General features: G+C 37.8%; 1 protein-coding gene across 14 annotated transcripts in view; it reads right to left on the bottom strand.

Annotated features, from left to right (window-relative positions):
- LOC102960429 (ankyrin repeat domain-containing protein 26) overlaps window positions 1-15,396 on the bottom strand; it is a 136,212-nt gene that overhangs the window by 9,476 nt on the left and 111,340 nt on the right. For 9 of the 14 annotated variants that reach the window (XM_042991276.1, XM_042991282.1, XM_042991283.1 and 6 more), the window contains 2 exons: window positions 15,184-15,229; window positions 13,090-13,720 (listed from right to left, as the gene is read on the bottom strand). In XM_042991276.1, coding sequence (XP_042847210.1) covers window positions 13,587-13,720; window positions 15,184-15,229 — 180 coding nt within the window. In that variant the 3' untranslated portion in view covers window positions 13,090-13,586. Of the gene's footprint in view, window positions 1-3,146; window positions 4,210-4,290; window positions 4,383-13,089; window positions 13,721-15,183; window positions 15,230-15,396 lie in introns of those variants that run through there. The other 5 variants (XR_006219702.1, XR_006219701.1, XR_006219704.1 and 2 more) reach the window with 2 other exon arrangements.

Below are 15,396 nucleotides of genomic sequence, written 5' to 3'. Positions count from 1 at the left end.
AAACATTGTATACATTCTTGAAAGTGGGCTATTGAAATCTCTAATTACCTTTGAAGACCTATTTCTTCATTCATTTCTGCTGACATTTGATTCGTATAATTTGTGATTCTGTTATTTGGTTCAGGTATCATAATTCTTGTTATAACTTTTGGGTACAACAGTTTCCAATATATAACGTCTTTATTTGCCTCAACAATTTTTGACTTAATTTTTTGTGATAATAGCAGGGTCACCTCTGTTCTTTTTCATTTACTGTTTCTATGGAATATCTTTATCCATCCATTCACCCTCAACCTATTTGTGTCTTTGGATCTAAAAGAAGTATAAAAAAATGTTTTTAATTCAATTCTGCTGTTCTCTGCCTTTTGTGTAGAGAATTTAATTCATTTACATTTAAAGCAATTGCAGTAAAGGAATTACTTCTCCCATTTTACCATTTATTTTCTCCGTGTATTTTATCTTTTGTGTTTCTCAGGTCCTCCAATACTGCCTTCTTTTGTCTTTGATTGATTTTTGTGCTTTACTCTTTTGAATTTTTTTTTTTTTTTTTAGATTTTCTAATGGTTACCTTGGGTATTACTATAAATATGTTAAATTTCTAAGAATTATTTTGAATTGATGCCAACTCAACATCAATAGCTTTCATAAACTCTACTTTTATATGGCTTCGCCCTTATATTGGTTTTGTTGCAGATTACATCTTTTATAAATTGTGCACCCTTTAACGTAGATTTTTAGTTATTCATGCATTTGTCTTTTAAATAATATAAGAAATATAGAGAGACATTCCAAACCAAACATACAATAATTTTGGCTTTTATATTTAACTATGTAGTTACCTTTACTAGAGTTATTTTTTAACCTGACTTCAAGTTACTGCTGTCCTTTTTTACTTCATCCTAAAGGAATCCCTTTAACATTTCCTGGAGGCCAAATATACTTGTTATGATCTCTCAGATTTTGTTAATCTTGGGAGATTTTAGTCTCTCTCACAATTTTGAAGGATAGTTTTGTAGGATATAGAATCTTTGGTTGACAGCTTTTTTCTTTCAGCACTTTCATAATGCTGTTTCATTCCTTTCTGGTGACATAGTTTTTGATAGGAAATCTGCTGTTAAACCCATTGAAGATCCCCTATATGTAATTTGATTCTCTCTTGCTGCTTCCAAGATTGTATATTTGTCCTTAATTTTGGCAATTTGACTAATATGTCTCAGCCTGGATCTCTCTGTGTTTATCCTTTTTGGAGTTTTTTAAACTTCGAGCATATCAATGCATGTATTTTGTCAAGTTTGGCAGATATTTGGCCATTATTTCTTCAAGTATTCTTTCTGTTCTTTTTTCTTCTCCCTTCTGGACTCCCTTTGCTCATAGGTTGACATGCTTAATGGAATTCCACATGTCTCTTAGGTTTTATTTTTCTATTTCCTTCTTTGTGTTCCTCAGGCTAGATTATTTCAGTGAACCTAAATTCCAGTTCACTGATTCTTTATTTTGTTTCCTCATATCTACTGTTTGAACCCTCTAGTAAGTTTAATTTCCATTGTGGTACATTTCAGCTTTAGAATTCTGTGGATTAAAAAGTTCTTTCTCTTGGGGCGCCTGGGTGGCTCAGTCAGTTGGGCATCCGACTTTGGCTCAGGTCATGATCTCATGGCTTGTGAGTTTGAGCCCCATGTCGGGCTCCGTGCTGACAGCTCAGAGCCTGGGGCCTGCTTCAGATTCTGTGTCTCCCTCTCTCTCTGCCCTTCCCCAGCTCATGCTCTCTCCCTCAAAAATAAACATTAAAAAAATTTTTTTTAATTTCTTTCTCTTTAATGATATTCATATATATATATACACACATACACACACACACACACACACACACACACACACACACACACATTGTTCTCTTGGTTTCATTTAGCTCTTTGTCCATAGTTTCCTTTAGTTCTGTGAGTATTTTTAAGATAATTGATTTAAAGCCTGTCTAATAAGTAACTTGTCTGTGCTTCTCGGGGGCACTTTCTGTTAATCTCTTCTGTGAGATGACCATAATATCTTGATTCTTTTCATGATTTAAATTTTGTATCAAAAACTGTACATTTTGTTTTCAATAATGTGGAGCACTGTTTTTTTAAGTTTATTTTTGAGAGAGAGAGAGACAGAGCATGAGTGGGGGAGGGCAAAGAGAGAGGGAGACACAAATCTGAAGCAGGCTAGGCTCCAGGCTCTGAGCTGTCAGCATAGAGCCCAACATGGGGCTTGACCCACAACCTGTGAGATCAGGACCTGAACTGAAGTCTGAAGGTTAACCAACTCAGCCACCCAGCCACCCCTGGAACACTAGAGATATGATTCTTTCCACTCTTCAGAGTTATATTTTTGTTATGTTCTGTAGCTATTTTTGTGGTTGTTTAATTGACTTTTCTGATGTATTTTGAAAAGGCAGTATTCTCTATCATACGTGGTCTCTGAGGTTTCTATTCCTTTAGCTTGTGTTCAGCTAGTGTTTTTACAAAGGATTCCTTGAATGCTAGGAGCCAAATACACTCTCCCATTCTTTTCAGATTAGTTCTGTAATCTGGGGCAATTATTCAGTACTTATTTATAGCTCTGCATTCGCCTTCATTTCCTATTTGTATTAAGCCTAGAGTTTAGCTGGAGGCAAAAACTTAGGGTCTTCTCAGGTCTTTTTTTGAACATGCATCCTGCTCTGGGCACGCATGTGGTTTTCTGAATTTCTCAGTATATGTAGACACTTCGAATCCTAATTTCTCAAAGGAAAGCTCTTCCCAGCTTTCCTTCTCAAGACTGAATGCTATATTTTAGGCCTTAAGTGTATCTCTTTTCCCAGGCAGCTGGGTTTGTTCATTTGCCTTATAATGTTTTTGAGAATATCCACTGATTTTCTGTGCTGAGTTTTCTGGGTCAGGTAAGAAAAATAAATACCCCAGGTCAGTCAGTCCTTTAGGTAACCCCAGGCAGGTCAGAACAGACCAAAAGAGTTTTGAGAAAAGATCTACTCGGCTTCCTCCAGAAGCCAGAGACCAGGGTCCCATACTCTGTATTCAGACTGTTAAAGATCACCACTGAGCCGGGGAGGGGATTGGAGTAATGCCAAATAAAAATGCCACAATATTTTTCTACTGTTTTTAAGTTACCTTTTTCTTGATTCAGTATTTGCTAGATTGTTGTGAACCTTTGACTCTTTTCCCGTGTTCTGACATAGCTTATTCTGACAGTTTTGCTTGTTGTTTTTTTGTTTTGTTTTGTTTTAATGTTTTTGTGAGGAAACAGCCTCTTAGAGCTGCCTACTCCTCCATGTTTGCTGATATCACTCTGATGACAAATTCTGCTGGTGCAGTTTTCATGTGCATTGGCCTCTGTCTGATTAACCTGAGTCCCTTAGTATAGTTGAAGCCTTCAAGCATAGGGTTTCCATCTTTTCCACCTACACAATTCCCTACACTTATTATACCAGGAAATGTTGACCAGTGACAAATTTATCTGGTTAGTCCCTCTTGCATTACATATTAGAGAACATAAGAGAAGTATTTTGTGAAAGTTCATGAAGACAAGATACGATAGAGCACAGTCATTAGGTCTAATGATATCACCAAATTAAAAAGAAAATCCACAACAGTAGAGACCTAGAATATTATTTTACTATAAACTTAGCAGTTTGAAATGTAGGTTAAAATAAATTTAATAAAATCCATAATGAAGTATACACAGTAGAGTTTAGTGTAGGACATTCTAACAGATTATTGTCGACCCAAAAAATACTTTTTGGGCTTTTGAATTCTGTCAACATTTACTGGATTAGATAATAAAATTTAATTGCTGAGATTTTTTTTCTAAAATGTTGGTTAATTCACTTAAAATGGCAATGATAAAACTATACATGTAAATATACATAACATGTTATAAAAATAGCTATGTTTTTCAGAACAAACCAAAAATACAACAGCATTATTTTATATTTTTTGCAAATTTGTTTAATGCCTGGATGAAAGACATCAGGATTTTCAGATGTGCCCTTTGTTAATTCTTTTGCAGGAGGTTGTTTTGGTTGACATATATGAAGAATCGAGGCCTCATAATTAGTTAGAAATGGAAGATGTAGTTTAATAGCTTTTTCACATAATTGCAGAGGTCCTTGTTTGACCCTTCCTGAAAACTTAACAAATGATTGATTCTTGAAGGTCAGTTGCCATGTGGAATCTGAAAGTATGTCAATAAAATATCAGTACTTTGCTACATTTAAAGCCATCGGTCACCTTTTACTTTAAAAGGATCTCTTACCTATACATGATTCTAAGCATTGTGCCTTGGCCTTTTGCAAAATATTAGTTCACTGAGTTATGCCAGTTTTCCAAATATTGGTGGGGTTTATTCTAGAACATAAAATCAAAACAAAACAAAAGCATAGTTAACATCACTGATGGTACAACTCATGCCTCTCGTTAGAAAAGTTTTGGGAAGCTTTCAAACTCAAGGGAGAGGACATAAGCTTTCCAAGATGCAAATTTTTGACTGAAAGCTTAAATTTTATAATTTGTAACAGCCACTTGTGTTTGTGTGTGTGTGTGCGTGCGTGCGTATTTTATACGAAAGGTTCATTTCATTCATTTTGAGGGCAAACATTTCCCAGAGGTATCCTTTGCTCTCTGAAAGTTTGCATTATGTGACTTTGTTTTTGTGAAAAATTTACATTAGTACAGTGTAAAAGTGAACCCCCTCCCCCTTGGATTTCTTTTGGTTAGCAAAAACAGGTAGTGATGTAGGACTTCCACAAAAACAGAAGTGGTATAATGTGATCTCTCAGAAGGCAGGGGATGCTCTTTGCTTTACACCATTTCAGCTTACAGAAGTTTTCATAGGGATGTTCCAACATTCAGACAGTGAATGAAACCTATACTTAAATCTGAAGTCATTTTTGTTATTCATTCCTTCCATTAAATTCAAGTTACATGAAAACAAGAAAGAATAGTTGAGTTTATAGCACAACCAGCTGCTGCCAAGGTGTTTTTCCTGGAGACAACTATCATGTTGATGTACAGTGGAAGTCTTTTTGTTTTTATTGTTTTTATTTATTTGTAGAGAGAGAGAGTGTAAGAGAGAGCAGGGGAGAGGCAGACACAGAAGGGAAAGAGAGAATCCCAGCAGGCTCTGCACTGTCAGCACAGAGCCCAATGCGGGGCTCCAACCCACAAACCACCAGATCATGACCAGAGCGGAGGTCAAGAGTCAGACACTTAAGCGACTGAGTCACCCAGGTACCCCTATTTTTGTTTTGGGTACTCCAGATTTACCACACAGATACTAAAAAGATCTTAAGTATTGATATTGAATGCAGTTATCATTTTTATAACTGTATCAAGGAAATTCTCAAGTGAAACTGATTGTGTTTTTAAATGAGCACATGCATAATAGTGTTGGCTAACAATAAAGTGCTCAGAATTGCATCCCCTATTGGTTTTGTACCAAGGGTGAAAATTTCAATCCAGTGTAAAGGGAACACAATGCTGTAGTAGTATCGTAAATATAATTTGAGTTTAGGACCCATTTTCACTAGTTGTTGACAAATTATACGCTGCAAACCTGGGATGCAGGTACAGATAGGAAACCCAAAGGTGCTCCTGGTAATGTAACTGAAGCCAACAGCGAGGCTGAGGGAGAAACTGACACGTGCGGGTGGTAATGTAACGGAAACCAACCGCGAGCCTGAGGGAGAAACTGACATGTGCACGTGGTAATTTAACTGAAATCAACCGGGAGCCTGAGGGAGAAACTGACACGTGCCCGTGGTGATGTAACTGAAACAAACAGCGAGCCTGAGGGAGGTACTGAAAGACAGCCATAGAGGAGCTCAGAGGCTTACAGTAGAACCATAGCACTTTAGGGTTTAAAATAAAAAGACATTATTTCAGAGAGAGAGAGTGTGTGTGCATCATTGCATAATTTTCTCGAATGTCAAAAGCCTTTGTGCAAGTGTATTTCTCATATTTAGCTTTTCTCCTCAAATTCAGGAGATGTTAATTTGAAAAAGGTCTCAAAAAGAGATTTGAGAATGATTACTAGCATTTTGAACAATTGACTACACCTATGAGTAAATCCTAAAGCTCTCGATTTATTTATTCAAGAGATTTAAGGTAGCATTTATTTAATAAGTCTCTCAGAACCCAGAAATACATTATTTGATGAGCACTTAGAGTCCCTGCTAAAACTAAAGAAAGTTGAATAAAATATCACAAACTAGGGGATCTTAGAGATGCAAGCTACTTTATAGGGCATTGTGTGTGTATGTGTGTGTATGTGCATGCCAGTGTGTGTGCATAGTATTTCCAATTAAATTTTATATGAAGTCAAAAATAATGCTAAAGCAGAGCTGTTCTGATGGTAGAGCTCTGACCATGTAACCTCTGTCCTTCCCCTTCCAATCTCTGTCCAGAGAGAGCTTATAGGAGTTTCTAGAATACAACTGACAATGGTGTCATTTGTTCCAACCTTTTCTCTTCACAAAGAGGAAACTGATACCTAAGTAGACTGAGTGCTAGTGCCATCGGCATACATGCTACTCTAAGGGTTAACTACAACTAGATTACAATCTCCTAGCTCTAATGACTGTTCTTACACCTTGCTGCTTACTCTTGAGAAAGAAAATGGGAGAATAGGTCCAAAAGTGTTGGGAACCTTAGAGAAGGTGAATGCATCATAGTAGGCAAACTTTTTGCAATCCATACTTCAGTATTTCATATTTAATATGAAATTCCTAAAAATCCCCTACATGTATGGTAAAAAAGGGACAGAGTGGGGAAGGGGAAGAAGGAGACACATAAATAAATAAGGAATATCTTATTTGTCAGCTTTCCTCTTCATTCTATTCAGTATAGACACAGCTTTGGTCATAGTTGGTAACTTCTCACATAGCATATTTTTAATATGTATTTTTAAAATAATATGGCTTTCTGGGGCACCTAGGTGGCTCAGTCAGTTGAGCCTCTGACTTTGGCTCACGTCATGATCTCGTGGTCTGTGAGGTTGAGTCCCGTGTCGGGCTCTGTGCTGATAGCTCAGAGCCTGGAGCCTGCTTCAGATACTATGTCTCCCTCTCTCTCTACAACCATCACCCCCACCCCGCAACCCAGCTTGCACTCTGTCTCCCTCTATCAAAAGTGATAAACATTAAAAATAATAATAATAATTAGAATTACCTTGCCATTATGGAAAGTGTTTTGACTCAGAAATCCTAGCTCTATAACCAATAGCTATTTGTTCTTGGATAAGCCACTTCTCTTTGGCTCAAAATCTTCCTCTATAAAACAAGTATTTTTCTGCCTTATTTTACAAGGTTGATAAGAGGATTTAATGAGATATTACGCCCAAAACATGGCTTCTCAGGCCAGGTGATGCTCATGACTCTGGGAAGGGCAAGATGACACCTTCCATGACCTCAGAAAAGGTGCTCCACAGGATTTAAAGCGGGAGTCCAGGGGCACCTGGGTGGCTCAATCAGTTGGGCTTCCAACTCTTGATCTCAGCTTGGGTCTTGATCTCAGGGTCATGAGTTTGAGCCCCAACTCAAAAAAAAAAAAGGCAGGGGTACAGATCTAACAAAGGAGAAAGGGAAGTCCAATCTCTTCCTTCAGCATTGTTTGAACATCTCTGACAGCTTAGAATGGTCCCAACTAACATCTTCTGGTAAAAAAAGAGAAACAAGATCCTCAGAGGGTAACTCATAATGAAAGTCTAGGCTAAGATATGGGTTCCACATAAGGTTTTTGAGTGTGTAGGGAAAGGGGTGTATGGTTAAAGCCAGGAGGCCCAGCTGCCAGAACAGGGTGCTGGTGCTTTGGGATAGCTGCTGAGCGTTTGTGCTGCATGTGCAGTGAACAAAAGAAACTTTGTAACTTTGAAATCTAAGTGTGGATCACCATGAAGACTGAAAAATCTGGATCAGCAAGGGAATCCTGGGAGCAAAGGTCAATCACGACCAGACTGCAGCACCAGTTTCAACAGCAATGCCGCAGCAACAGAATCAAAGGGAACAGTAGAATGATCAGGATGTTCGTTTTTCCCCTCCCTACGACTTGTGAAAGAGGACTGTCTCTTTGGTCTTAGGGTGCTCCTTTGGTTCTTGGAAAATTCAAGGGAGAGAGTACAGGAGATAGCTCTCAAAGGAAAGTACAGGGTTTTCCACACAACTGAACATTTCAAGACCCAAGTTACTAGTTAGAAAACACAGAGATGTAACATTATTTGTACCCCATGCATAGGGGTTATACTTGAAATGAAAGGGGTAAGGTTAGGATCCTTAAGGATAAAGGTCTCAAAAGTCCTGAGATAAAGAATCCTGCACACATTTCTACTTCCAACTAGTCTAGTCCTTTGCTTGATTTCTGGCTAATGTTGTGGACTAACCAACTGCCATTCCAAAACTGCCTGACCAAACTACGAAATCCCATTTGTTACGTACGAAGTTAACAGTTAAATTATTTTAAACCTCAGTTTAGTAATTTTAGCATTTTAATACAAACACTTACAGACTAAAACCCTTAATATAAGCATATTCATCTGCAATCCATGCATATACATCTTGAGGAAAGGGATCAATACCTTGCTGAAGAAGAAGCCTGACTACATTTGTTGATTCATAATTTACAGCAAGCATGAGGGCTGGTCTAAAATAACAGAGATAACTTCACTCTTAGGAATTTAGTTATTTAAACAACTAATTTCGATATACTTTATCAGGTTAATATCTTGCCTGTCTGTTCAGAAGCAACCATTTACATGTTCAAGTGTTCATCTTTGTAAATTATCTCCAAGACTAAAATGAAGGGACAAAAGGGAGCTTCTTGTCCCACTTGGGTAATGTATTATAGAGTTGCTAATTTAAAGTCCTTTGATAAACAAGAAACTATGTGGAGGTCACTTATCTGAATAGGTAAAGATTTCAAAAAAGAATTCCCCATGTCTTCCTTAATCTGATACAGTGCACTTCAAAGCCATCTAGAGGTCAAGTAAGTATAAAAACTATCTGCAGGCTTAAAATGATAATATTTTAATGTGAATGCTAATAAAATAGGCATATAGTTAACGATGCTGATAAGCATATGGCAGGCACTAAATTAAATGCTATGTATATAAATTATAATTTACACAAACCACCCTTGAAGGATGTATTATTATCCTCCTTTTCATATCAGGAAACATATTTAGTGATGACACGTAACGCTCCCAAGGTCACAACACCTAGCAAGTAGGAAAGCTATGAATAAACCTAGTCTTGTGTGAATCTAAGGCACATCTCTTTCTTCTTTATCACCCACCTGTAACTTATCCTCATTAAAGGAAAAGTCTATTCAGTTAAAGTTACCTTTCATCTTTCTACTCCTACCAATTAAAAATAAAATCAAAAATATATATACTGGACATGAAAAAGGGTAAAACCTGATGAGCCTATAGTACCTGGTAATAGTAATTAATCATTACTTAAAGATCACCTAAGGACATCAGTATTCCTCAAAAAAGAAAAAAAAAGCAATTTAAAGCAAAGTGTCATCCAAAAGACAAAACAACTCCTGTTTTTGTCTAATATGCATCTTAATTTTTTACATTTATTTGCTTTTGAGAGACAGAGTACAAGTTTGTCCTCTGTCACAGATTCTCTGTTCTGCCTCGTCCATGCTTGCTGCCTCTGCATCCATCCGTGATTGCAGCTCAGTTATAGCACTTTTAATTTCATTCTATTTTTTACTTCTTTTATCTCTGCAGAAAGGGATTCTAATCTATTTTCGGCTCCAGCTAATATTCTTATTATCGTGATTCCAACTTCTGGTTCAGACATCTTGCTAGTATCTGTGTTGGTTAAATCCCTGGCTGTCGTTTCTTTATGCTCTTTCTTTTGGGGTAAATTCCTGCTGGATTCTGTGGTTCAGGTTGTGCAGATTGTTGTGTTAATCCTCCAGTTTTCTAGGTGTGCTGGATGGTTTAGTGTTGGTCTGGCTGTACTTCATGGATGCGAGACACACAGAAAACTTCCATGCTGTTCTGCCATCTTGGCCCCTCCCCCCATTCACAAATATTTTAAAAACTTATCTCAGGGTGCCTGGGTAGCTCAGTTGGTTAAGCATCCAACTTAGGCTCAGGTCATGATCTCACAGTGTGTGTTTGAGCCCGTGGGGCTCGCATTGGGCTCACCACTGTCAGCGCAGAGCTTGCTTCCGAGCCTGTCTCCCTCTCTCTCTGCCCCTCCCCTGCTGGCTTGCTTGGTCTCTCTCAAAAATAAACACTTAAAAAAATTATCTCAATAGATGTGAAGTAAACATCTATTAACGTTCAATATTCATTCATGACAAAACTTAGAAACTAGTATCATAAGGGAACTTCCTTAATATACTTGTAGCAGAAAGACCCTAAGTGACCCCATAATATCTGCCCTTTAGTGTTGTCACCTTTTCTTTATAATTCTTTTCTCTTAAGATCTGTGACTTCACTCTAGCTATTAGAATATGGAAAATGTAAAGGAATTGTGGAGACATAATTCAGTTACTTCAGAGTCCATCAAAAGGGGGATTATGCTAGGCAAACCTGATCTAATCACATGAACACCCTTCAAGGACTGAGCCTTCTCTGAAGTGACATTCTCCTTGCTGGCCTCCTAAACTAAGCGGTGTATTAAGTCTACATGGCCAAGAACAAGGAACAGCCTTGCTCTAGACTGAATATTTGTGTCGCCACTTGCCCAAATTCATGTGTTAAATCTTAATATTCAACGTGATAGTATTTAGAAGTGGGGGATTTGGGAAATGATGAAGTCATGAAGGTGGAGCCCTCATGAATGGGATTAGTGGCCTTATAAAGGAGGGCTGTGAGAGCTCCCTTGGCCCTGCGCCAAGCAGGAAGACCAGCGTCCATGAACCAGGAAGCAGGCCGTCGCTGGACACTGAATCTGCCAGTGCCTTCATTTTGGACTTCCCAGCCTCCAGAACTGTGAAAAATAAAACTTTTTTTCATAAGCCTATGGTATTTTGTTAGAGCAGCCCAAAAGGACTAGGACAAGCGTCTGGGAACCATGGGCAACCACTAGGACCTAAGCCTCCAACTAGCAAAGAGCTGTGGAAATGAGTCCAGTCATACAGTCACAAGGAATTCTCTTAAATACAAACTCAGTGGGCTTGGAAGCAGATTCTTCCCCATTGAAGCACCCAAATGGGGAAGCGCAGTCTAGCGGACACCTTGGGTACAGCCTTGTGAGAACCTGAGCAAAGGACCCAGCTAAGCCATTGCTTAGCTTCTGACCCATAAAAATGTGAGATAAATGTGTATGGCTTTAAGACACTGTGTTGATGGTGATCTGTTATAAACGGTAAGAGCAAACTAAGAGACTAATAAAAGATCTACACTTTTCAAAACCCCACTATCTACATAGTTATAGAAAAATACTTTTACATGTTGCAATTTCAAGAAGACATAAATACTCACTATCCTCACATTTACTCAACGTCATTCTTGTAGTAGGAAAGAAGAAAAAAATTAAAGCTCTAGGAATTGGAAAGAAACAAAAATGCCACTATTTATAGATTCTATGTCGCTGCATGAACCAAATCCAAAGGAATCTGCAGATAAAATACTCGAGTAAGAAACAATATATTGTGGGGAATAAGTTTAGGCAATTAAAATACTAGTTGTTTGGGAAAATCAGCATAAGAAATGTCTTTCCTTACACACTATTGCCAGATTCGATGCAATTCCAATCAGAAACTTGGCTTTGGAGAGCTTGCCAAGTTGATTATAAAAGACCTGTGGAGCCCTTCCTTTCTTCTTTCCCATCCCCAACATTTTAGTTCCCAGTCCTAGAAACAGAGGCATGGAGTTGTGGGGGTCCAGAGTGAGGTGTTGGAGCTTAGACAGAATGGGGAAGGCATTACGTGTGGGACAGTCACCCTGCACAGTGTTGGATCTCAAGTGAGAGCATCCCTGAAAAGTGCATGATATAGAATAATGAAGTAACACAGACTGAACAGGGTGGGGAAGCATCTGCACAGGGGAAAAATAGCCCAGTGTGGGTTTTCAGAACCTGCAGGGGGGCACATCATCTGCAGAAGAGGTGGCCTGGCACAGGGTGTCTGAAAAAGGAGATACTACCTGTCTCAAAGTACTTCCCCATAAAATACTAAATAATTGTAAAGTTGGAAAGTTAACATTCCAGCGGAGAAACCTGGCAGATCCTACCTCCGGTGGCCAACATTAACATCACCAGTATTGGGACAAATCCAAATTGTAGGTCATGTGATAGGATGCAATGAAAAGAGTAGACTGTAATGATACTCTTGCTAAAAACGTATGATCTGAATTTTATCATAAGGAAACCTAAGAAAAATCCACATTGAAAGACATTCCACATTACTGGAATTTACTCGTCAAAAGGTTAAAAACATGAAAGTCAAGGAAAGACAAAGGAACTGTTCTAGACTGAAAGAGACTAAGACACACAACTGAATTCAATACATGGCTCTGAACAGGACCTTCCTTGGTATAACGTATACTACAGATAAGTGACCAAACTTAAAAAGAATTACGAGGAATAAATGATAGAATTATACTTAACCCTTGAACCAAAGAGTTTTAATGGGTGCACTGATTACACACACATTTTATTCAGTACTGTAAATATATTTTCTAATTTTCTTCATAGTATTTTTTTCTTTAGCTTACTTTATTGTAACAATATAGTATGATACATATAATATACAAAAGATTATTGGTAGTAGTAGTGGTTAAGTCTTTGGGGGTCAAAAGTTGTTCATGGCTTTTTGCCTATGGGGCGTAGGGGTCAGAGCCCTTAACCCCATTATTCAAGCGTTGAGTGTATTAGAGTTAATGTTCTGATTGTGAAGGTTGTATGGTAGTTATGTGGAATGTACTGACTTGTAGGATTTAAATACTACAGGAATCAGGCATCACATTAGCAATTTACTTGCAAATAATGACTCTGGGGCGGTGGGGGGGGGGGGGGGGAGTTCTTTTTTTTTTTCTCTAGTTTTTCTTTTCTCTTTGTTTCCAAAAAGCAAATCAAAAATAAATAAAGAGAAAAGGTGAAAAGCCTTAGGCAAATTTTATTTCTCCATGTGGAAAGAGCTATGAATCAGTGTTTACAATTATACATAGGTTTTATGGCATTATAAAAAATTGTAATACATACAAACATTGGCAATAGCCATAGCAGGAATACATCAAAATAATGCCTAAATCTTTAGGTCCACATATAGTAACAAAAATTGGAAAATACAAAAGCCATCCATTAACACTACTTAAGTATTAATGGCAACTTGGTTGTTTGGGTGCTGTTCAAACAGCTGGTAGTGGAGTGGTCTGAAGTATGTAAAACCCTCTAGTGCTGGTTTCCACGTACAAAATGTGCTTAAAAGTTAATGAGATGCCAAGAAACATAGTTTAAAATATTATACAGATTTTCATCACACACATGATACAAAAACATTTTCCTTTAATCAAGATTTTACCATATAGTATGTTCAATTGGGAAACAATGAAAATGTTTTGTAAGCATCCAGTAAATTTTTTCTATTTATTTTTCAAATCATATAATTTTTGTTCAAAATCTGTACATATTCTTGTGACGCTTTCCATACCAGGTCTTGATTTAGAATTGAATCATCAGTAGATACTAAAGGAGTTCTACAGGATCCTGATTCAAATTCAGTAGCAGCTGAAAAGGAAAAGAAAGAATTAGATTCCTTATACAAAATACTTTTAACTACAAGTTAGAAAGAAAGGAAAGCAGAGGGGAGGGGAAGGGAGGAGAAGGGAAGGGAAAGGGGAAGGGCAAGGGGAAGGGCAAGGGGAAGGGCAAGGGGAAGGGCAAGGGGCAGGGGAAAGGGAAGGGAAGGAAAGGAAAGTTGGGGCCTTCATGAGTAAGTGTTAAGAAAAATGAAAAATACCTACATACAACTGCAATATGAAACCCAAGATTACTATTAAATATATTTTGCTCAGGGTTGCACACTGAATTAATTGCTATTGTGGATAAATATCAGAGTTTCTGGTTTTTTCATTACAAGGTGAAATTACAAGATGAGGACACAGTCTACCCTGAACAATCATCAACTATAAACTGAAAAATCAAACGGGCATTTCCAAACAGAGCCAAGTATACAGGTATAAGTGACAGGTATAAAACATAGCACTACTGGAACATACAGAAGGGATATCCCAGTTTTGTGTCAATATTGTCTGCTCTTTGGTGAAGGTGATATGTAAGCTGACACCTGAAGGACAAGGAAAAAGTATGCTAGGTAGAGGGAAGAAGCACGTACAAAGAGCTAGAAGTGAGGAAGAACACTTGTGCAATTATGAGTAGTTTAGTTTGACAAGGTGCTAGAGCAAAGCAGAGAGTAGGGCAAATAGTGAGAGACTAGGCTGAATAATCTGGCAAGAAGCAAACTGATTTGGGTGTTTTCATTCCATGCTAAGGAACTTGAAGTTTGACTCAAGGGCAAAAGCAATGATGACAAAGTCAATGAGCGAAGATTTAAACCCATTACCTGTCAAGTGAGAGCTATAGGACCTATAATTACTTAACCAAGCATTACTAAAACGACTTTGGCTTTTTGGGTCTTCTACTACTAGCAGAAACAACAATTTGATAAAGCACACATTTGCTGAGACTTGTGCAGGTTGACAGTTTCATAGGGATGGCACCAGTGAAGGAAGATTATTGCCAGAAATAATAACAGACATATAGACTTAGGAGATTGAAAAAACTTTAATGTTCATTTATTTTTGAGAGAGAGACAAAACACAAGCGGGCAGGGACACAGAGAGAGGGAGACACAGAATCTGAAGCAGGCTCCAGGCTCCGAGGTTTCAGCACAGAGCCCACTGTGGGGCCTGAACCCACCTGAGCTGAAATCAGTCGGCCAACCAACTGAGCCACCTGGGTGCACTAGACTTTTGGGAGATTTTAAAAGAGCTATGAAACATGATGACTAAATAAATGAGGAAGAAGTATGTTCTTCATTATGCTCATACTTTTACATTTTTTATTAGATATGTACAAAAAAATGTGAATGTAGTATCTATCATCCAAACAATGGAAAGGGATGCCATTCACTATTTAGAGTTTATTTCAGAAATCAATGATATCTAAATTCATACATATTGGCAACATACCTTCTTCTAGTGCTTTGGTTATACTTTTTTCCAACTCCCACTGCATCTGAAATAAGTCAAATATTATTTAGAATGTGTAAACAAAAGACATTGTAGGAATTATATATAGCTTATGACATGTGGTCTTGAAATAATACTTGCAGAGACTAAACCAAAGTTAGGGATTGCTTAAATAGAAGGACAATCACATAAATAAAATAAATTCCTACTTTA

This window comes from Panthera tigris, chromosome B4 (genome assembly GCF_018350195.1).
Source record: "Panthera tigris isolate Pti1 chromosome B4, P.tigris_Pti1_mat1.1, whole genome shotgun sequence".
Classification (NCBI taxonomy): domain Eukaryota; kingdom Metazoa; phylum Chordata; class Mammalia; order Carnivora; family Felidae; genus Panthera; species Panthera tigris.
This window is presented reverse-complemented; position numbering and strand designations above follow the sequence as displayed.